This window comes from Hemicordylus capensis, chromosome 8 (genome assembly GCF_027244095.1).
Source record: "Hemicordylus capensis ecotype Gifberg chromosome 8, rHemCap1.1.pri, whole genome shotgun sequence".
Taxonomy (NCBI): Eukaryota; Metazoa; Chordata; class Lepidosauria; order Squamata; family Cordylidae; genus Hemicordylus; species Hemicordylus capensis.
Window position 1 is genome coordinate 1719895 of NC_069664.1, and position 23463 is coordinate 1743357.

The 23463-nt window shown below is 47.8% G+C and overlaps 1 protein-coding gene across 1 annotated transcript in view; it reads left to right on the top strand.

The window, feature by feature from the left end:
- TACR1 (tachykinin receptor 1) overlaps positions 1 to 9627 on the top strand; it is a 43260-nt gene extending 33633 nt beyond the window's left edge. Inside the window, exons 3-5 of the mRNA XM_053269932.1 lie at positions 2987 to 3137; positions 3844 to 4040; positions 5940 to 9627. Of these exons, the coding sequence (XP_053125907.1) occupies positions 2987 to 3137; positions 3844 to 4040; positions 5940 to 6231 (640 nt within the window). The 3' untranslated portion in view covers positions 6232 to 9627. The remainder of the gene's footprint in view (positions 1 to 2986; positions 3138 to 3843; positions 4041 to 5939) is intronic.
- Positions 9628 to 23463: the final 13836 nt, after the last annotated feature.

The window sequence follows — 23463 nt, forward strand, 5'->3', positions numbered from 1 at the left end:
CTGCATCATGTTCCTAATTTCATTAAGAAGAAGTGGATGTTTTCTGGGTCCTGTGCAAGGTGTTGCTAATTCCCTTTGTTTGCTTGCTGTTTGTGGTCTTTGCTGCCCCACCTTTCTGGCCAAGGGATTTCCAGAATGGCTTACAATGAAATGTAATTTCCCACAGCAATAAACAAGAATGTCATTAGTCACCTAAGTGGAGTATACATATTTAGAATAAGCAGCTGGACGAGCCTTCAGAGGAGTGCAGCAGACATCCTGACTCCATCACCCAGTAGTACTACTCTGGAGTTACTCGTCTAAAGCGAGCCTTCAGAGGAGTGCATCATATATCCTCTTGGCACTCCTGGGTTCTGGTATGAGGTGACATCAGGTCAGCCACTGGCTGACCTCCTGACTCAATCACTCAGTAGTACTACTCTGGAGTTACTCTAAAGGATGACTACATTTCAGTAGGACTAACCTACCTCACATGGTTGTTGTGCAGATGAAATGGAGGGTTGGAGATAATCGCGTGTGGCACCACCTTTGCTCTTCAGAGCAAGGTGGCGTCAACATTTCAATATAAATCTTATTGATTGGTTTTACTTCTTCCAAACCATCAGTAAATAGGAAGGTGCATGGATGGACGTTGGATAGAGACAGGAGTAGATAGACCTCTGGTCCCTTTCAGCTGCATGATTCTAAGCCTAAAATCCTAAGCTCTCTTCCTTGGAAGTATGTCCCATGAAAATGGACAAGATGCCATTGTTTTAACCAAGAACTGGGATGTAAGATGGAATGGGACCATTCTGCGTCAGATGCTGGAAATCAGGGTCTGAAGTAGCCCTCCAGGAACATTCCTGCTTTGCTTAGGTTTCTGCTGGTGTATTCCTGGGTTGTTTTTACAAGGATGTACGAAAGTATCCTGAGGAGATGCCTGCGTTGCCACAGCACTGTTTGTTAATCTTGAGCCTTAATGCTGCACGTTAATCTTGATTTGAATTTAGTGTGCCTCTTACGGGTGGCTTATGTAGTAGGAGTAGCAGCTGATTCTGCAGAGGCCCCAGAATTATGGTGTTTAAAACCATCCAGGATCTCCGAAGGACCAGATTATACAGCTTCACTTTGCAAGGCAACAAATCAGACTCTCCAAGCCAAATTGGCCCCATAAAACAAGAACGCAAAGCGTGACAGGCTTTGTGGCCAGATCCACGGGTCTTTGAAAAATGAGCAGCTGTTCTGCTCCAAACATTGCTCCTTTTGTGGTTCAAATATTCAGGGAAAGAAAAATCCTCTCTTCCTCTCCAGGCCCCCCTGCACTGCTGTTGCAACTCCTAACATGGCTGGACCATTAAATAAAGAGGAGGTGTGGGTCTAGGGTGCTTACAGAGTCTGGGGGTGGGGGTGGCAGGCGGGGAAGGTCAGTTCTTAAGCTTCAGATTGGCTGGTCATCTAACTCTTCATCTGATCTTGTCCCCATTTAGTGCTCTGCGTCCAGGTTTTTCTCATTTTTGATTGATTGATTAAATGCCGTCGAGTCAGTGTGGATTCTTAGCAACCACAGAGGTAGATTATCTCCAGGATCATCTGTCTTGGCCTTTAAGGTCTGCGACCAAAGGGATCAGACTCCTCCATGCCTGGAGGGTGGGTCTGCTCCTCACAATGGCTACGTGGAACCACTTCCCTGCTCCCAGGCAGTCCCCCTAGGAAGGCCAGTTCCTTGGAAGCAACACTGAGAGAGGGATGTTGCCTCCTGCCCCGGTCGTGGGCTGTCCTGAAGCATCTCGGTCAGGGCCATACCTATAATTTAACGGGGTGGGGCACAACATGTCCCTGGGCCTCTGAGGGAGGGGGCCCCCACCAGCCACGTGACAGCTCGCTCACAGCTCTCGCTCTCTCCCCCTGTCTAGAGAAGACGGCAGCGGCCGGGGCCCATCTTCGCTTTTTGTCCCAGGCTCTCTCCAGCCGTGCTGCGCCCTTGATCTGGTTGTCTGGATGGACCTTGCCTCTGAGTGTGCGGGCTCTTCTGACCTTCTTTGTATTTATACTCATGTACTGCCCTTCATCCTCAGACTCCAGGGCAGTTAACAAGAAGATAAACAAGACAACTCAATAAAAACAGAACAAAGACAGCTAAAAGTTTAAAAAGAGCAAGGGGGAGCTCATTGGCCAAAAACCTGGATTATAAGGGCAGTCTCCTCTTGAAGGCTGGGAGAGAGGGAGCCATCCATGTGGGTGTCAGCTGAGAGCGAGTGCCACAGCCACAGCCTGGGGGCCATCACGGAGAAGGCCCTGTCCCGCATCCTTGACAACCGGGCCTCAGCAGGTGTCGGCACAAGGAGCCAGTGTGGTGTAGTGGTTAGAGTGCTGGACCAGGACCAGGGAGACCCGAGTCCAAATCCCCCTTCAGCCATGAGACTTGCTGGGTGACTCTGGGCCAGTCACTTCTCTCTCAGCCTAACCTACTTCACAGGGCTGTTGTGAGGAGAAACTCAAGGATGGAGTACACCGCTCTGGGCTCCTTGGAGGAAGAGCAGGATATAAATTGTAAATAATAACAACAACAACAACAATAAATAAATAAATAAATAAATAATAGATACAGCTGGGAGCAGACGGACCCAAAGGTAGCTGGGGCTCAAGCTGTTGAGGGCTTTAGAGGTAATCCCCAGCACTTTGAATTGTACCCTGAAACAGACTGGCAGTCAGAGCAGTACCTTCAAGACTGGTGTAATAAGTGCACTGCAAGCAGCCCCAGAGATCTGGCCGCCTCATTCTGCACCATCTGTTATTTCCAAATACTTTGCAAGGGCAGCCCCACACAGTAGAGTGTTTTGCAGTCATTCCAGTGCGATGGGACTGCGGCTGTGCCGTGGGAGTGCAGTGAGTGGTGTTCTCCGGGCTGCTGTTATGGCCAAGGAGAAGCTGGCTAGAGATACTCAGGCCCTCTGGAAGCCGCTCGCTCCCCAGTCAGACAGCAGCCCTCTCCTTCCACTCCTTCCAGGTACCAAGTCTGTGTGACCATGCTGAGCTACTTCTTACCACTCCTCGTGATCGGCTATGCCTACGCGGTGGTTGGCATCACGCTCTGGGCTAGCGAGATCCCGGGGGATTCGTCGGACCGCTACCACGAACAGATGTCTGCCAAGCGCAAGGTCGGTGGCCTGGATGACCCCGCGGGAGTTTTGGCAAAGGGCTGCGAGAACAAAGCCAACCGGTTACGCAGTTCTCTGGAGTAGGTTCCGGAAGGCCGGCTGCATGACCAACCCCGGTTCCTGGTCCTGCCCCCTCTTTGGCCTTCTAGGAAAATGTTGGGGCTCCAAGGCATCTGCCTACCTCTCAGGTTGGGGGACAGATGCAACTTGCCAAGGGCACATGCGTGGAAATGCATGCACATGAACCACAAAGACCAATTGCCTCCATAAATGTCCACTGGGGTAGTTAAGGTCGCAGCTCAGATACACGGATGAGGTTGGACATTTTGTGCAGCCTAATGAGCCGGGGGTGGGGTGGGGGGCACCAGAATGGCCAACCTGCAGGCACCACCGTGGGAGAGAGAGGAACAACCTGAGCGGCCACCTCCTCCCCCTGCTGGCTCTTTATTTATTTGTCCTATTCATGGCTATCTGTAGGACAAGCTGCTCGCATTTCATGTACAGCAGCAGGCAGAGAAGAGAGAGGCTTTAGCATTGTGTCATGGGGTCAAGGAGCAGGTCAAGGCTGTGACTCCTGCTGAGAGTCTGGAGGCTCATTCAGAAGAATGTCCCTGTTTTCATCTTTGGCAAAAGACCCGGCTTCTGCTGCGGTTTCTAGATGCAAGTGGGCGGCTGCATCCCTAAGAGCCTTGTGCTTTCCCCACAGGTGGTCAAGATGATGATCATCGTGGTGTGCACCTTTGCCACCTGCTGGCTGCCTTTCCACATCTACTTCCTCCTGCAGCATTTTAATGCCAGCTTGTATGAGCAAAAGTACATCCAGCAAATCTACTTGGCTATTCTGTGGCTGGCCATGAGCTCGACCATGTACAACCCCATCATCTACTGCTGTCTCAATGACAGGTAAGGTCATCTGCATATTCTCGTGGTTGGAGAGCTGCAAAGATGGGTAAAGCAGGTGACTGTTTCTATACTGCCCATCTTAGAATGGCTCAGGGCAGTTGACATCCAATATTCAACCCGTTTAAAATTCAACACAAATTTTAATTTATTTATTTTTAAATTTAATTTAAAATAAAAATTAAAAAATAAAAATAAAATATCAACATAAAGCTCATTTTAAAAACCAATTAAATAATATTAAAAACCAGGCTGAAGCCAGGGTCTTTATGGCTCTCTTGAAGCCATAAGATTTAACCCAGTATTGGGCCAGATGAGCCCAATGGATTTATGGATTGTTTTAGAATGGTCTAAAATGGTAAAAGGGAGAAACCTTCATGTTTCTGAGCTGTATGGGTCATTTCTTTCCTGAAGACCTGGGAATCAAAGCTTTAATTCTGAGCCCCTTTCTTCTTCTTCTTGGGAGCCAGTGGCATAAAAAAGAAAGGCAACCTTCTCTCCTCCTGCGTGAGGCAGAAAACAGCAGATAACAGAAGACTGAAATAGCACAAAGAATACCTGCTCTCTGTTTATTGGAGAAATCACGAATTATAAAAGCTGTAGGATGCAAAACAAGTCTAAGCAGAATTGCATCTGTGGAAGCACAGGACGCCAGCACTCAGATCTCTGAGAACTGCAGCTTTCGTAATTAAATAGGAGCCAGACTAGAGGAGACGATGATTAGATCTCCCCTCTCTTTAAATTAGAGCAATTAGCAGCTGTGGAGGGGTGTGATTTGAACTGGGACCACAGGGCTGGGGGGGGGGGAGAGAGGATTTAACCCTTTCCTCGGTGCTGTTTTCCTGATTAAAATGCTGCTGTTTGCCTCCTTAGAGGAAATTTAACATGCTGCACACATTAAAGAAAGGGGAGATCCCGTCATGGGTTTCCGTCATCTTGACCTGCAGGGCCCTGAGGTGCCTCAGTCAGGAGTCCCTTCACTGCTCCCTGCTGCTGCTCCTCATGACTCTCAGGACCAGAATAGGACTGTGCTTGGAATGCCACGAGCTGGAAAACAGAACCAAAAAGCAGTCACAGGGGCATGATCCAGATTGGGGCCACATGGTGTGGGGAGGGGGGTTCGTTCTGCCCCCATGCCACAGCCCCAGAAACACTTGTCATGGACCAAGGCGCAGCTGCGGGGGGCATCCAGATTGGGGCCAAGGCACTGAGCTCCCTCTGCCCCCATGATCTGCATCCAGACTGAGGATCCCCTGTGGCTGCTTTTGGGGTGGGTGGGGGGAACCTCTTGCAGAATTTCAAGTATAGAACTCTGGACAATTACCATCATTATTATGTACTGGCATACCCCCTTTCAGTGAACAGGTTCTCAAAGCAGTTTAGATTGGGAGAAAATATAGACTGGATTCTTGATCCCTCAAAAGACTCACCGTCACGAAACACACACACACACACGCCCGCAACACCAGCAGCGGCCACCAGAGAGACGCCACATTGGGCCGAAGAGGGGGAATTGCTCTCCCCTGCTAAACAGACAACAGCTGCCACTTGCAGAGGTGCCTTATGGCCCAGATGGCTGGGCTTAATGCCCTGCCCGTGTCTCATTGGGTCCTCCGTCACACAATTAAGACAAATGTCCATTTGCTTTGTTTGTATGATGCATGCAGCTGAGGCAGTTCGGCTTTTCTTGAATTGGATTACTTGGCACAGGGATTTTCATGTTTGGCACAGGGAAGATAAAGAGGGGGAAACATGGTCTGAAAATGCTATGTGGAAGTCTGGAGCCTGGATGCAGGAGGATGAGACATGCCCCAGGTCTAAAACCCCACTGCAGTCTGCACATCTCAGCTTGCTTTTGCACAGGCTGGGTTTGAATGCCTCTGCTCTCGCCTGTCTCCTCAGGTTCCGGATCGGCTTCAAGCACGCCTTCCGGTGGTGTCCTTTCATCAGTGCCAGTGAATACGAAGGGCTGGAAATGAAGTCCACCCGGTATCTGCACACCCAAAGCAGCATGTACAAGGTCAGTCGGATGGAGACGACAGTCTCGTCTGTCATTGGCAACCCGGAGGAGGAGCTGGAGGACAGCAGCAAATCCAAGCGGCTCTCTGTGGACCTGACTTCCAACGGCTCCTCCCGTAGTGACTCCAAAACGGTGTCGGAGAGCCTGAGCTTCTATTCCAACACCCTTTCCTAGGCAACCCATCTGCCCCGTGTGGACCAGTCAAGAGCGTAACTCCATTGGAAGATCCTGACCTCCGATTGCAACAGTCACCTCAAATTCACATGCCCTGACTTTGCTGATGAGGGGAGCTCTCCTGCCACTGTGGTGTCTGCTGTGATGTCCTGTCAGATTTTGGCCACCCAAATTATGATCTTCACTGACAAGCAGATTTCGAGATCCTTGTTGCACGTTGTGATAGGTACATTTGTACGGTGCCCTTTCTTATTCTACAGCTGTGCTGGTGGACAGCCAAATACAATCCCTGTGGCTTCATAGCTCCAACCTTGAACCTGCCTCTTCTTCCCACTGCACCACCCATGGAATCTGCCTCTTCTTTCAGGTGCCATGTCTGTCACTGCTCTTGAGAAAGAAGCGGGCAGAATGGGCAGTTGCTCCAGCTAAAAACTAGGCAAGGAACATACCACATCTTTGCAAACATTTTTCTTTGAAAGCTGAAGTCTAGCCAAAACATGAAATTCAGAATCCAAACCAGGAATTTTGACACCGAGATCTGAGAAATTGAATGTGCAACTTTTGTCCCCATAACCAATTGGTTCTAAATCAGCTGCTTCCTTTCTTGTATTACTCATGTACATCCATGGTTGCTTCTCTTTCCTGCACCATCTTTCTTTAATGTTGACTTAGGAAAGACCCACAACAGCTTGTTACGAGTCTGTGTCTACACATCCTCCTGTTGAGGTGAACCCTGATTCCTCTGGAAGGTCCCAAATGGTGTACTGGGAACCAGCTGTGGGGTATCATGTTCAGGTTATGTGTGCATTTGTGCATGCATGTGTGTATACATGCACTAGATCAGAAGCTGGAGGCACATACAGTCAGGAGCAAAAATATTGCTGTCCTTTCATTCAGTTCCCGGAGTGAGAAATTGGGGAAGGTGCTGCTTGTAGGAAATGAGCATATTGAGGAGAAAGATTCAGCTTAGCCTTCTCACTGATGCTATTTTTCTGTGACCAAGGAAGCTTTCCCCCCCTATGAGGAAACATTCAAATGTGCACATGCAACTATTCTGTTTTAGGCTATGCCGGAGTCTTCACAGAGGCAGGGGTGCTGGAGTGACATGCTCGTGTGCCTTGGCAGCTCCAAGGCACATGAGTCAGGACCTTGGCTAGTGCCGGGCAGGAACACAAGAGCTGGATATGGCAATGTCTAAGGGGCATTGCTCCAGCAGCTTCTTGGAGCAGACTGCCCAGGCAGAACAAATTAGCTCCAGCCCTTCCGTAGGAAAAGGGGCTAGGCCCAATTCCTTAAGTGCTGGTCCAAGTGGTGCTGGGGGCTCTGTTAGGACTGGCTGTTCATCAGAGAACTCCTCTGCATCTGAGGACAAAGGTGGGACTGGGTCCTCAGATCATGGTGGAGGTGCTGGTTTAGGTTCCCCAGTTCTCCTGGTGTGGGACATCCCAGCAGCACAGGGCCTCCTGGGGGCTGCCTCATGAAGTCTTCCCTCCCCATCTCATCCCCTGAACAGTTCACCTCATGATCCAGTTGTGGTGGTGGTGGTGGTGTGTGTGTGTTGGATCCGGGATCATGACAACAGCCCTCACAGACTTGAAACATCAAATGGGGCCATCCAGAAAAAGCCTTATCACTTGGTCCTGTTGATTATGTTAACTAGCCGCAGCTTCGTGGAGATCTCCCATCTGAATGGCTGGCCCAAGAGGGGCTGCTTAGGTAGTGGTGGGGACACACCTCTGCGCTCAGCCCGGGCTGCCACGCTTCTGCCTGTGGGCAAGACGAAGGGATGGCTTTCTCGCTGAAGCGGCCGCTTACCATGAGTGGCGATTGGCAAGGGGCCAAGAGGAGGCTGTGATTGCCAAGCAGCGCCAGCACCTGCCTGAGGCTCATATGACAGGGATGGATGGGAGCTGCCCGTAATGAGATCCAGCCGAGCAGGAGCTGAGGAGAAAAGCAGGGCTGTAAATAAATATGGGATAAGATCATTTAACAGGGTGGGATATATTGCGTTGTCTCACCCCAAGAGCGTGGATGGAATGTAAAGGGGCAAAGAATAATAATACATCCCCAGGGAAACCACAGAAGAGCCCGGGGGGGAGAGACAGGAGGGGGGCCCACAGCACCCCCAGTCCCATCATGGCCCATGGTTGCTGAGGGGCAAAGGGCAAGAGGACTCTGTGTCTGGCTCCTTCCAGGGGAAGGGTGGACCATGCCCTTAAGGACCGTGAGAAAGCTCCCCTGAAGTGACAAATGGAAACCACCTTCCCCATAACATTTATGCCAATGGATCCTCTTGCAAAGTCCCCATTGCACCCTTGTGGCTTCTGTGAAACCTGCTCTTGTGCGCAGTCTGATTTGCTGTTGCACGGACAGAGCAACCACAGAAAAATTTGCGGGTCTATCTTGCAAAAGATGCAGCGGACCTGAATCTGCACAAGGCAAAGCATTCAGCCCCTGAACCGATGCTGCGTGCCCAGAAGTTGCACATCCGTGTGGGCAAAATGCCCGCCATGTCCGCTGCATGTAGCAACTTGGCACCGGGCCCTGGATGAAGCCTTGCATGGCTGGATGGCCTTGCATGGATCCACGGTGGACAGAGAAAAGGCATTGTTGGGACACAGCAAGGGACTGGCATTGCTAAACACCATCTGCAGCACCAAAGACCTTAACCGAGGAATGGATTGTGGGATGCTTGCACTAATGCTGGCGCCGTGTACCTGGCAACAGCCATATGCAGGCGCCCTCAGGGCTGGTGAACGCATGCACGCTCACCCCTCCGGCATCAAGTGGTTGTTTACATGTATGACTCAAACCAGTAGTGGCTCATCGTAAGGATCCAGGGGGTGACCAATGAGGCAACTCGGCTTGCTTCTCTCTCTTCCTGCCCTGGTGTTAAGGGGAGCCATGCTGCCTGCAGGCTGGCCATTCATCAGGTAGTGCTGTGTGGTTAACCGCACAGCTCTACCTGACAAATGGCCAGCCTGAAGGCAGCATAACTCTCAGGCGAGGCAGGGGAGAGAGAGGGTCAACCCAAGTATCCCTCTTGTCCCCCACATTAGCATGAGCTGCTACTGACTCAAACTCCACAGGGGAAATCTTCATATAACCTCCACCAATGCTTTTATTTCATTCTGAGCCATCTTGTGTTATCAAGCCATGAGACGTCAAGCAATGTAACTGTATTTATCAACCAACTCTAAGCCGAGATTCTGTGGGGGGCTGAAGATGGGGCGGGGAACCAGGAGACAGAGCCCAAGCGTGTGATCTCTAGTGCATAGTGTACACATTTCTGGGCCACTTTCTCTGTGCCTAAGTGTTTTTACTTCTGTTTGTAGCAAGGTAGTCCTAGACTGATGTTGCTTTTGCTGTGAAATGAGGAATACATTATCAGCCGTCTTCGTCTGCAGTGTTCCGTTGAGGTGTTCCAAAGAGCGACCAGCCTAGCAAAGGGGTTCCAACTGGAGTTGCTCTCGTGAAGCCTGCATCATGTGCCAAAGGTCAGAGCTGCAATGATGCTGTCAGGAGAGGTCTTGGAGAGGGCAGTCCTCTCTAAAGAGTAGAAGGGTATTTTGTCTCCAAAAAGAGTGAAAATCCGGATCCTCCTCCACTTCGCTCCGTGGATTGTAAAGGGTCTGTTGTCTAACAGCACCAGCAGGTAAGAATCTGACTCTATAAGGGAATGTTTGCAAAGAACAGGATGAAGCTGGCAAAGACAGAATAACAAAGACAGCAGACCTGTAAAATACAGAGAATTAACAGTGAAAGATGGCTGGTGCTCAGACACCTTGGAAGTGTTCAAGATGTTTTTAAAGATAACAGTTGGTCCCCTGCAGCAAAATTAGAATAGGGCAGTGAGGCTGAAAGTAAGGAGCAAAGGATCCAAATGCGGAATGGGCAAACATGTCCCGCTCCCCTGCTTCACCTAAAAGGAAGGAGTCTGAGTTGTGCAATTATTTCTTGCAAGTGCTCCATAAAACGAAGAGTTTTACAAATACCAGGGATGATGACAAAGCTCATATGGTGCCCCACCCCCTCCTTCACAAGCAAAATCCCGCAGAGTGTCTTTGCAAAGAGGGGCCAGAGGGAGGCACCCCTGGCTCCCCCCCCCCAAGCTGGGCACAGCCTGCCTGCCTGACTCAAGCGCTTCTGGCTTGCTGGGTGGGCCCCCTGGAAACGCAGGAATCCTGTGGCCAAGTGCAGGGGTCATCTTCACAGGGTGCTCCAGGGCAGAGGCGAACATGGCTGCTGGGGAGGGAGAGGTGAGGAAAAGGGGGTGGGGGCACAGAGGCCAAAACCTTCCCTGCCAAGGAGCAGCACCCAAACACCCTCCTCGGTCTCAGTCTCACAATACCTCTTCTGCACATGTCCTCATGCATAAAGATAGAATTTACTCACATGATTAGGAAGAGATGATTCCTTGCCTACAATGTGCCCCGTAATCATATACAGTTGGTTATCAATTACACCTTTAATTAGCTGCCAAAGTGGGTCTGCCAGAGCAGAAATGATGGGGAGTTCTCTCAAACTCACGGATGTGGCCACCATTGGACAAGGGGAGGACAAATGTCCCTGAGCTGCCAGGATCTGGTGGGGGCCACCAGGGAGCGCCTCGCCCCCTCCTGCACTCAGTCAGTGAATGAAGGGCCTACTGAGATCTGGTAAGGGGCCACAATCCCCCCCTTCCCGGTGCTGGCGACACCCTCTGCATTGGCACAGGAGGTGTAGCTAGCATGGGCAAGCAGCAGTCTATCCCTGGGGCATCACCAAGGCCACTACGCCCCTGCTCAAACTGAAATACCTGCCCCCACCCCCATAATGCCATGAGAAGTTCTCCTGCTATTCCAGGTGAGTAAAAGTAACTTCTCCCTTGCAGCTTCCGGCATGCTTCGGGGACACACTGGCGGAGTGATTTTAATAGGCATGGAGAAACTGATGTCTGGCAGAAATGAGTACTGAAATTAGGAGTGCACATGGATGGGGCAGGGGGATGCTGTTTTCTGATGCACGGCTCCCTCCCTTCCTAATTCTCATGCAAACGTGCTTGAGCAGCAGTTTGACTACACGGACGTGAAGGCCTGCCGAACTGCCCCCACCTAGCCCCTCTGGAGGAAACTCTGCCCCACACCTGCCACCTGTGCTGGCTGCCAGCATTCATTCCCAGCTCCCAGACCCATGGTGAGTGCTTCTTTCAACCACACACTGCCCAGACCTCCTTGTGTGTGCAGCCAAGGAAGATTCCTTCCCAGAGTCCCTACCCTTTCCGAGGAAAGTGGAGGCAGAGCCCAGCCAAGAGAGGAAGGGCCCATTTCTCCCCCTGTCCCCCTCACTGGCCCATGCCCATTCCTTGTGGGGCCCAGGGTGTTTTTCTTCCATGCGATAATACTTGTGGGTGAAGACTCACAGGTCTTCGCAGGTATCCTGATGTGTGGCTCATAGGAGTATTGGAAATGGCCTTAGAACAAGTCAGACCTTTGCTCCGTCCAGCTCAGTATTGTCCATGCTGGCTGGCAGCTGCTCCCCATCATTCTCTCCAAGGATCTCGGAGGCCTTGGGTTGGACTGGACTGAAACAATCCCTTGCTGGAACCCCAGCAACTTGCAATGCCTGACTCATGTTGAGGAGAAACACAAGCCTGGCAGTGCCGGTGAACCGATTTCTGCTTGGCACTTGCCATTATTGGGGCACTTCAAAAGGTTGCCCTAAATACCACCCAAGTTCCTAACTATTTTATGAGGGTTTGCTATCTAATAGGGTTTGCTACCCCTGCTAACTTGGCAAAGAGGCACCTTTTAATATGGTGATTCTCTTTATTTAGCAGGGGGAGAGTAACTGGCCCTCTCCACTCCCAGCACAGCATTCCTCCAGTGACTGTTGCTGGTGTCTATCTTGTGTTTCTTTTTAGACTGTGAGCCCTTTGGGAACAGGGTTCAATCTTATTTATTTGCTATTTCTCTGTGTAAACCGCCCTGAGTCATTTTTGGAAGGGCCGTATAGAAATCAAATTATTATTATTATTATTATTATTATTATTATTATTATTATTATTATTAAATACACAGTCAGGCAGGTTTTATTGACTGGTTTGTTTTTCCAGACATCGAGTCCTTCCCATCCCAGGTCCTTGGGAAGGACTCGATGTCTGGATAAAACAAACCAGTCAATAAAACCTGTCTGTGTAAACAACAACAACAACAACAATACCAGTAGCCAAAGATTGGTGGGATCATACAATTGAAAAAGTAGAAAATGAAGATGCAAAAATATTATGGGATTTCCGACTACAAGCAGACAAACATCTGCCACACAGTACACCAGATATAACTGTAGTCGAGAAGAAAGAAAAACAAGTCAAAATAATCGACATAGCAATACCAGGGGATAGCAGAATAGAAGAAAAAGAAATAGAAAAAATCACAAAATACAAAGATCTACAAATTGAAATTGAAAGGCTGTGGCAGAAAAAGACCAAAATAATCCCAGTGGTAATTGGCGCCCTGGGTGCAGTCCCAAAAGACCTTGAAGAGCACCTCAACACCAGAGGGGCCACAGAAATCACCACCAGCCAATTCCAAAAAGCAGCTTTACTGGGAACAGCCTATATTCTGTGATGATATCTATAATAACAACAGCAACAACATTGATAATAAAATTCAGCCATTCCAGGTCCTTGGGAAGGACTCGATGTCTGGATAAAACAAACCAGTCAATAAAACCTGTCTGACATTGTGTAAACAACAACAAAAAATAATATTTATTTATTAAATATCCAACATTGCACACAAATGACAAAATGATACTGATGGTTGAATAAAAACAATGTATGAATAATAAATTATAGCTCTCATTAATGGATAATTTTTTTAAAGCTGACTGGATATAGAACACGTTTCTTCATGGGTGACATATAAAAGATTAATGTTTACAGAACACCCAGCCCTTGGCTTCGAACATTCATTCCAGTAGGATATAAATAGGTTCCAATCACTGACAAGCACCTGAATTGTATTTACATTTCCTGCTTGACTACAGACATCTCCTGTAATGTTATTCATCATCATTATGTCCCACTAGGGCCACAACACTTAAGCAGTCAATCTATTCAATTAATCAATTAAAAACAATTAATGGATTTAAATCGGTGTGGAGGAACCTCCCTCTATTCCTCTTAACCTTTTTACCACTGCCACCAAGTGGACTTTTGGTATGGCTGGGCCCACTACAACAGCCCTTCAAAACAAAACAAAAACCCTCAGAAGTGTGGAAAGGCTTATAGGTGTGGGGTGGAGACAATCAACAAGTTTCCAATTTTTTTATATCTCAAGAAAATTTACTTTTAGAAAGATTGGTGCAATTAAAACATTTCTTTTACAGGAAAAAAAAATTACCAACTCACAAAACAGTTACTTACAGAACAGGTCAGGGAAAATAAAAAGCTGGAGAAATGTAACCACTACCTGGCTCTATACTGGTCCCTGTTCAGAGTCCGCTTGTACTTTCTTTCTTCTCAGCTTCGAGCTTGCAGGGCAGACTCTTGGTTCTGGTGACGGCAAGGCCTGGGGTTCAGTCCAGCCTGGCTCTTTCCTTTTCTCCCAGTGATTTCAGCTCAAAGGCTTCTCTTCTTCTTGCTGGCTGCTCACTCTCTGCATAGATTCACTGGATTCACTCTCAGACTCTCTTCCTTCTTCTGCAACCTCCAGCTCGAACTTGCTCCAGAAGACTCTCTTGACTTCTCCTTCCAGGACTCTGACTTCCCTCTCTAAACACTCCCAGGTTTCTCTGTCCCATCAGTTCCTCAGCCCAGCCAATCAGAACAAATAAAAAATTCCTTCCATGTTCTAAAATCTCTTCCCCGCAACAAACAAACAAACAAACAAACACACACAACCTTTCAAAATGCTAAACCAAATATGAAAGAAGAATGAACTTTTGACCTCGCACAGAGTAGACCAGCCAACATTCTATACATACTTACAACGGAGAAAGAGGTTTGTGCCTCATTCCTTCACAATAGGCAACCCTGATCAATGGGGCAAATTCATCCAAATAAAGCTGGATAGATAGCTCTGGGTGATCTGAATATAATGTTGAATATAAGTGCCTCTCAATGCTGGAAATGGCAGCATCTTCTTCATCTTGGAAGAAGAGGTCTTCTCCTTATGAAAACAAACGTGACAAATACGATAAATAGTTATATACCGCTTTTCAACAAAAGTCCCCAAAGCGGTTTTTATAGAAATGAATGAATAAATAAAGTGGTTCCCTATCCCCAAAGGGCTCACAACCTAAAAAAGAAACATAAGATTAAGACACCAGCAACAGTCACTGGAGGGATGCTGTGCTGGGGATGGATAGGTCTAGTTGCTCTCCCCCTGCTACATAAAGAAAATCACTACTTGTAAAAGGAGCCTCTTAGCCCAGTTAGCAGGGGATAGCTGTGTCCTTCACTTGCACACAGGAGGGACTACTGCACTACTGAGAGAGCACCCGTCTGACACACACACACCATCTCAAAACACAGAAAGAATGCTTTTTTTTCCTTCAAAAGTATTACTTTAGTCTTATGCAAATTGATGTAGATTTAATAATGAATTGATTAAAACTGGTTTGATTAAGTGACTATAATTTCTTGATTCAGGTGTCAGTCCTCCATCTGATCATCATCATCGTCGTCGTCGTCACCATCACACTCCTCTTCCATTGCATAGGAAGCTCCAGGGGCCTGCTGCATACAGGGAGGCCCGACTCCATCTGGTGCTTCATTAATTTTGCATCCAGAAAAGTGCTACCAGCATTGATCTACCCACAAAGTCATTAATTACCCTTTGCACAGATGCCCAAACTTAGAAATTAATTTTGCTTGCTGAACCCTGCACAGGTGTGTGTGTGTGTGTGTGTGTGTGTGTGTGTGAATTTTAGCAGATATGGCTCACCTTCCATCAGGAACAGACTTCCCAGATCTGCCTTGCAAAATTTATCCTGAAGAGAGCAGTTTCTTTGTCACATCCTCTGAGGATGAAAATGTGCCATTTTTTAACAACTTAATAGTGCTACAACCCTCAGGGAGCAGCCCTGCAGACACCACAACAGAGGATGAGAGTGTCCTGTCCCCAAATCAGGAACTCGAGAAGTGAGGCCCTTGGGGTTTCAGCACCCTGGAGAGTTCCCATTGAGCAACCTGCTCTGAGACAAGAGCCAAAGCTGGAATTAGGTCTGAAGTACCTCCAGGCTCCGCCTACCACTCCCAGGCACCACCTCCTTGTCTGGATTGTGGACAGATTTAAAAGGGCAGCCCTTTGGCCTAGAGTCAGGCACGTCTCCTCTCCATCAAGTCCCTCCTCGCCAATATTTTCCGAAACTGGCACAACCACAGCAGAGCAAAACCATCATCACCTTCACAAAACAGCAAGTGCTGTTGTTAGTTTTATAAACCTTATCTGGCTTCCTCAGATATCATTCCCTTTGAGGGGCTGCTCGGTTGAGACCCTTAGAGAATATTGACTTCTTCCTTGCACGTGCAACTGGAGAAGGATCACAAAGATGTTGTAACTGTAACCTCATCACTACATGGCTATATATTAGGGCTGTCAATCCATTAAAGGATATTGTAGTTGATTAATGGCCTGTCCTTCAGCTCAGCTGCTTAATGGATTGCCTTTCAGGAAATATAAATATTCATTCATTCATTCATTCATTTGATTTCTATATCACCCTGCCAAAAATGGCTCAGGACAGTTTACACAGAGAAATAACAAACAAACAAGATGGAACCCTGTCCCCAAAGGGCTCACATTCCAAAAAGAAACACAAGATAGACACCAGCAACAGTCCCTGGATGTCCTGTGCTGGGGGTGGAGAGGGCCAGTTACTCTCCCCCTGCTAAATAAAGGGAATCACCACATTAAAAGGTGCCTCTTTGCCAAGTTAGCAGGGGTTTTGCCAATATTCCCATGGCTTCAGTATAGGTGCCTTTTAGGGATGTTGAAGAAAGTGCAAGATAATTTGCCATGTAATCGAGAAACAAAAGTGTTTGTCTATTTGCATCTTTCCCTGTCATTCCTACAAGATGATCATGTGATAATTTCCAGAGAGGCTGAGAGAGACTGACTGGCTTGAGGTCACTCACTGAACTTCATGGCAGAGTGAAGATTTGTACCCAGGTCTCCCTACTCTGGATCTGCCACTCTAACCACAGCAACAATTTGGCTCTGAGTTCAGCCAGTCTCTAACATGTATTTTTTTAAAATAAAATAAAAATTCTTTATACCCATTCTGTGTCAGAACTAAACTAGACTCAAAAAGGAAAGTCAGATAAAGAGAGGAATTTTTTAATCTTGCTGAGATTCCATAAATTGATTTTATTGACGGAGTGGAATCGTAGAAGGAGAAGAGCTGGTCTTGCAGTAAAAGTAAAGTGTGCTGTCGAGTCGGTGACAACTCCTGGTGCCCACAGAGCCCTGTGGTTGTCTTGCTCCTCCAGGGTGGCCTCAAAACCTTCTATGCCCCTGAAGGAAGGAGACCACGGCCAGGGGTGGGCGAGGGGGAGATAACCAGGAAAGCATGCAAGCAAATATTCCCTGATCAGTGTGGGATTGTGCCAGGGCAGAAGTAACTCCCTGGTGGACAGCCTTCGGTAAATGCAGAGCAATGCACCATTTGCATATGCCCATCAATCACACTGACTAAAACTGAAGGTGGGGGGGAGAGCAGAATGTGCACCAGAGATCCAAGCCACCCTCTGTACCAACAAGAAATTCTCTCTGCCTGCACCACAGCCTCGAGTTTCAACCCACCACTCCCTGCCTCAGCAATGGAAAGATGGCTGTGTCTCTGCAAGAACAACGGTTCCCTTCCCCCTGAGAGGGAGAGCTGATGTAGGACTACAACTCCCATCATCCCCAGCCTTTTGCCGTTTTGGATGATGTTGGGAGTTGAAGTCCAGCAACATCTGGGGTCCTGAGGTTGGGGGTCACTACTTTAGCGCATGGGTGTTCCGTTTATTTCTTTTCCTGCAAAAAAAAAGGGAAAGGAAAAAGGAAAAAGAGTGTGTATGTATATGTGTGTGGGGTGGGGTGGGGTTTCAACCAAAACAGTTAAACAAGCATCTCCCGATTTTCATTGGCAAAATGTTGGAGGACTTGCAATTTGTGATTATCCAGGAGACTGGAGCACATACCTGATCCCATGCTTTCTTTCCCCTGGTGCAGAGCAGAGAATGAGATGAGAAGCAGCTAAAAAGTCTGCTTGTGAGAGACTAGAAGCTCACCCTATTTCTCTCTCCCTGCCCTCTCAGAGGAAGGCTGGGCCCCAGAGCATGGCTCACAATGCCGTCTAGTCACCCAGAAGAGAGGTGCAAGCAAGCGTTACCCACTTCCCCCATAACTACTGTACAGAGGCTGGTTTAGCATTTCTCCACCACGGATCAGCTGCCAAAAATGGCGCTCAAAGCAGTAAACACGACACCAAACAGCAATAATAAAAACTGTCACAATAATAAGCAGATCAAAAAACCATCTCTATAATCATAACCTCAGACAGACTCTTAAAAGCAAAGCTCAGTGGGCATCTTACAAGCATCACCAGCCTGCTAACCGCTGCAGTTGTGCTTTTGAACAGCAGCTTAATCTGCAGATGCTAACAGGCTGAAACCCTGTTGAAAAGCGTCCTCCACTTCTCCCTTTTTAGCAAACTGCTCTTACGGCCAAAGAGCATACTAAACTGGTGCTCTGGTCAGTTGGCAACCCTCTTCCCACTACTACTGCCCCTGCTTGCTGTCTGCCCCATGATGAGGGCTTCGAATCAGGGTTAGGGTTCGCCCAGGTGCCTGGCCCATCTCTGCTGCAGGGCTGCTGGCTCCGGCCAGGCTCTTCAGGCTGAGCAATGCAGCACTTGGGCTCAGACCCTTGCAGGTCACTAGCCATGATCTCAGGCAAAAGGGCCACTGAGACTGAAGGCAGGAAGAACCATCGACAATAGCCAGGACTGGTCCAAATCCAGCTCAGTTTTCATGCTAGCAGAGAAGCCAGGGCTTCTCAGCCCGACACTCGCCATCTGTAGAATGGGGTGTTGAGGCAGGGTGGCCTTCCTAACAGCATCTAGCCTACCTATGGCAACCTACCTTACAAGGCTGTTGTAAGAAAGGTGGAGATAATGTGCATGCTCAGAATTTAACAGTATGCAAATACTATTTAAATCAAGTGTTGCTGAGTATTAGAAGTGGTTGAAACCACCCGCCCAGTAGATTCCTTTTGTGTGCCTCTTCTAGTCCTGGGACAAACATTCCATCCCTCTAACATGTGTTCAGACCCTTGTTTATTTTCATAAAAAGTTTTTTTTTTAAGTCCCTGTTGACTTGATTCTGTATGCTGTCAAAGCTTCACAAGTAAACGTTGCTTTTTAATTCTCGTTCTGCAAAGGAGCTGAAAGAATGATCAGAATATACGTTCTGGGAAAGATCTCAAATTAAATCAGAGATGCACAAACAATAGCTACCGAAACCCTATAAGCTAAATCAAGTTAGTGAACGAGAATGTGGGTCAGGGCAGTCCTCTGTAGTCAGAGAATGAAAAAGCGCCTCTTTGGTGCAACATTATAATCTGAACAGACTTTGTGCACGCTGCAGAGAGCAAGCTGACATTCAGGAATAACATTACAATTCATTTAGCACTTCGGAACAGAAGATTTGCTTTCCCCCTCCACCCCCTCCAGGGCTGACATGTCATTTCCAGCACGTTGTAGCCAATTATCGGCATAAGCCATCCTGACAGGGGAACATGTCTAATTGTGGTTGCAATCGCCAGTGAAAAAGAGGATTAAACACATCTGCGTGTGGAATGAAACGGAGGGAAAGAATGGTGAGGATTAGAGGAGAACTTCCAAAGCAAGGAGGGCCAGAAAAGCGCAGCGTAGCCATGAGAAAGAGTGTCCTTGAGCGCCACGTCCCTGGCGATAACATCGTTCCTGCCCCCTCCACCACCACCACCCCTCAGGGGTGGATTAAGCCTTTTGCCACCCGTAGGCGGCCAAGGATTTGCCACCACCACTGCTGCAGCGAGGGTAGGGGTGGAAGGAGAAAGCCCCCCCCTTTTCTCCTTAAAAAGTGACTGTTTAAAGTGACTGTTGCTCATGTCTATCTTTTGTGTTGTTGTTGTTTTTTAGAATGTGAGCCCTTTGGGGACAGGGAGCCATCTTATTTATTTATTATTTATTGTTTCTTTATTATTTCTCTGTGTAAACCGCCCTGAACCATTTTTGGAAGGGCAGTATAGAAATTGAATTAATATAATAATAATAATAAAAATAATACATCAGGAGAGTTAGAAAAATCCTCGTCCAAACTCAATGGCGGGAACACCATACAAGCCATAAACACCTGGGCTATACCTGTTATCAGATACACTGCAGGAATAATAGACTGGACCCAGGCAGAGCTAGAGACGCTAGATCGTAAGACCAGGAAAATCATGACCATCAATCATGCTCTGCACCCCCGCAGTGATGTCGATAGGCTCTACATCCCTCGCAGCTCAGGTGGAAGAGGAATGCTGCAAGTCCATCAAACAGTAGAGGAGGAGAAAAGAGGCCTTGAAGAATATATAAGGGACAGTGAAGAAGATGCACTTCAAATGGTCAGGAACGCGAAACTATTCAACACCAATGAAACAAAACAGGCCTACAAGAAAGAACAAGTCAAGAACCAAGCAGAAAAATGGAGAAATAAGCCCCTGCATGGTCAATATTTACACAATATAAGTGGAAAATCTTCTTACATCCCCGCTGCAGTTAAACTGTTTGTATCTAAAGTCCACTCCCAAGTGCTGTACGGAGCCCAAATAGGACCTGTCAGCAACTTTATGGCTTTAGAAACCCTGCAGTCTAAATTTCTGAGATCTATATTGTTAGTCCCCAGATGCGTGCCCAATGCTGCGCTTAGACGAGAGGTGGGTATGATTAGATTGGAAACTTGCTACTGGAGGACTATCATATTATTTTGGTTAAAATTTGTCTTCTCTTGCGTAGGACTGGCCCCCCTTATTAAGACTGATTGTTTCCGATTTAAGTGGCAGACCCAAATTGCTGACAAATTGGCTCACTATGGTTTCTCCCAGGATGAGATTATAAAATTGGGATACGATCGTGCCAGGATTGAGATTAAACAACGTATCATGGACATGGAACTGCAGGAAGAAGTCACTTCTCTGCCTAAGAATATCTTTCCAGGGGATCAAATCTTCAACACTAAACCAGCTAGCTATCTAAGTCTAGTTACCATCCCCAAATTTAGACGTGCTCTGATGCTCGCCCGTCTTAATGCGCTTCCATCTGCTGTCATGGAGGGAAGATTTAAAGGTACCCCTTTTTCTGCTCAACTTTGCCCTTGCGGGTCTGGTCAAGTGGAGACAATTGCGCATGCCATACTTTATTGTAACTTTTATAGGGACACCCGCTTAAGATTAGTGTCCCCTTTGTTGCAACATTTTCCCGGGCACTTGGATGACTTCTATTTGAAGTACTTATTGTCCAGTTCTGATGACAACCTAATCATCAAAATGGCAAGGTATTGTCATATCATTTGCACCATCCGCTCAGGTTTTTAATAATGTTCTGTTCTTTTCTTTTCTTCCCCTGTGATTCCTATTTCATGATTGCAATGGAGGGTGCCCTGTTTAATAAGGTTTTCAGTCAGACCTATTTGGAGTTCACCATAACTGTTCTAATTTTAACTTGGTACTATTGTGTTACAATCCGTTTTATTATGCTGAGTCTCTTTTCTTATATGTAAGCATGTAAGTATGTATGTTTTAGCTATGCATTGGTCCATGACCGTAATAAAGGACTGACTGGCTGCGCAAGAACAGGCACTAAGAACAAATGCAATAAGAGCAAAAGTCGAAAAATCCACAACAAACAGCAAGTGCCACCTTTGTAAAGAAGCAGATGAAACAGTGGACCACCTCTTCAGCTGTTGTAAAAAGATTGCACAGACTGACTACAGACAAAGGCATGACAAGGTAGCAGGGATGATACACTGGAACATCTGCAAAAAATACAAGCTACCTGTAGCCAAAAATTGGTGGGACCATAAAATTGAAAAAGTTGAAGAAAATGAAAATGCAAAAATATGATGGGACTTCCGACTACAAACAGACAAACATCTGCCACACAATACACCGGATATAACTGTAGTTGAGAAGAAAGAAAAACAAGTGAAAATAATCGACATAGCAATACCAGGGGATAGCAGAATAGAAGAAAAAGAAATAGAAAAAATCACCAAATACAAAGATCTACAAATTGAAATTGAAAGGCTGTGGCAGAAAAAGACCAAAATAATCCCAGTGGTCATTGGCGCCCTGGGTGCAGTTCCAAAAGACCTTGAAGAGCACCTCAACACCATACGGGCCACAGAAATCACCATCAGCCAATTACAAAAAGCAGCTTTACTGGATACAGCCTATATTTTGCGAAGATATCTATAATAACCAATAGTATTGATGATAAAATTCAGCCATCCCAGGTCTTTGGGAAGGACTTGATGTCTGGATAAAACAAACCAGTCAATAACACCTGTCTGACTGTGTAAACAAGAAATAATAATAATAATAATAATAATAATAATAATAATAATAATAATACACCGCTATTCATGGCAGGATAAGGTTAGTGAAGGCCACACACTGCAGGGAGGGGGGTGAGGGGAAAGTCCCCCCCCCACTTACCTTCAAAATGCTGTGCAGGTGATGGGGCAGCAGTGGGGAGGGTGGTAATGGGCCAAAAGGAAAGGCCCCCCCTTTTAGCATTGCCGCTGTGTAGGCAGCGAGGGAGACCGCCTTCCATCTCCCCTCCCCCCTCCCAAATGACTGCATGCCCCATGGACTGCAGATGGGGCATGCAGTCATTTGGGAGGGAGGAGGGGAGAAGGGAGGAGCTCTCCCTTGCTGCCTGTGCAGCAGCAGTGCTAAAAGGGGGGACATTCCCCTCGGCCCACTACCATCCTCTCCGCTGCGGCAGCTGCTGCCCCATCACTGCACAGCATTTTAAAGGGGTGTGTGTGGGGGGGGACTTTCCCCTTGTCCCCCTCTCTCCACAGCTGCCACTGTGCAACCTTCGCTGGCCTTATTCCGCCACCCACAGTGGCAGTTTTTAAGGCGAAGGGGGGGGCTTTCCCCTCGCCCCCAAAGAGGGGCGGCAAAAGTTGAGAAGTGGCAAAATTTTCCGCTCCTCAAATTTTGCCACCGTAGGCAAATGCCTACTCTGCCTCTGCATACATCTGCCACTGCACCCCACCCCTCGCCGAAGAGAGACATCACAACTTTCCTACAATTTGACGCAAATGCTAGATACCCACATACAACTCCAGAACAGTTTGAAAGAAACCCCCCTGTGTTGTGTATGCATTCTCAATAACTCCTTGACAGGAGTTATAGGTGTCAAAACATTTACTGGCATTATTTCTTCTAGGGTCCATGGTTGGCATCAAAATATCAATATAGTCCTTATGACCAAGGTGTCAATGTAGGTTGTTCCCAGAGGAATCATGGGCTGAGCTGGAGTTTCGACTGAGGCAGGAGTCTGGGTGGAGGCAAGAGTCCCAGGAGAAACTCAGGCCATGGGCAGCTCCTACAGAGAGCAAGAGTCCACAAGGAGAAGGCAGGACTTCAGACAGCTCCAAGAGGTTGTGACTTGGAGATGAATGCCAGAGCAGCAGGTCAGGTGTGGTTCCAGCAAATGTCTGGAGTTGACCACAGGTTTGTGCAGCTCACTGACTAGTCAGGGTGTCTGTCCCCACCTGTCTGTCTTTCTGGAGAGGTTCCTGTGGCTTAAGGAGGTATTGCCCACGTCCACAGACACTGACGCTGCCAGCAGTGCAGGGCCTTCCCTTTCATGGCAGGTCCTCAGGGGACTCCTCCTCTGAGTCAAAGCATGAGGTCAGCCATATCTTTAGGTCAGGGCGGGGGCATGGGAAGCAAACCCACCCCAGTTCCTCTAATGAATGGGGTTGCAGTGAGGTGGGGGGGGCTTCCCTATCTCTCTCTCATCCCTGAGTCTTCTGCCTTTTCTCCAGATTAGGCATCCACCAAGCCCAACATGGAGGTGCTTCACACGATCAGTGTGAAGTGCCATTCAGGGTCATGCACACGGGCAGGGAGCCGTCCCTGGGTGGCCAGATCAGCCACCCACCTGACTGCTGGCTCCATCACGGAGCCGGCTGGGGCTGCGGGGATCGGGGGCTGC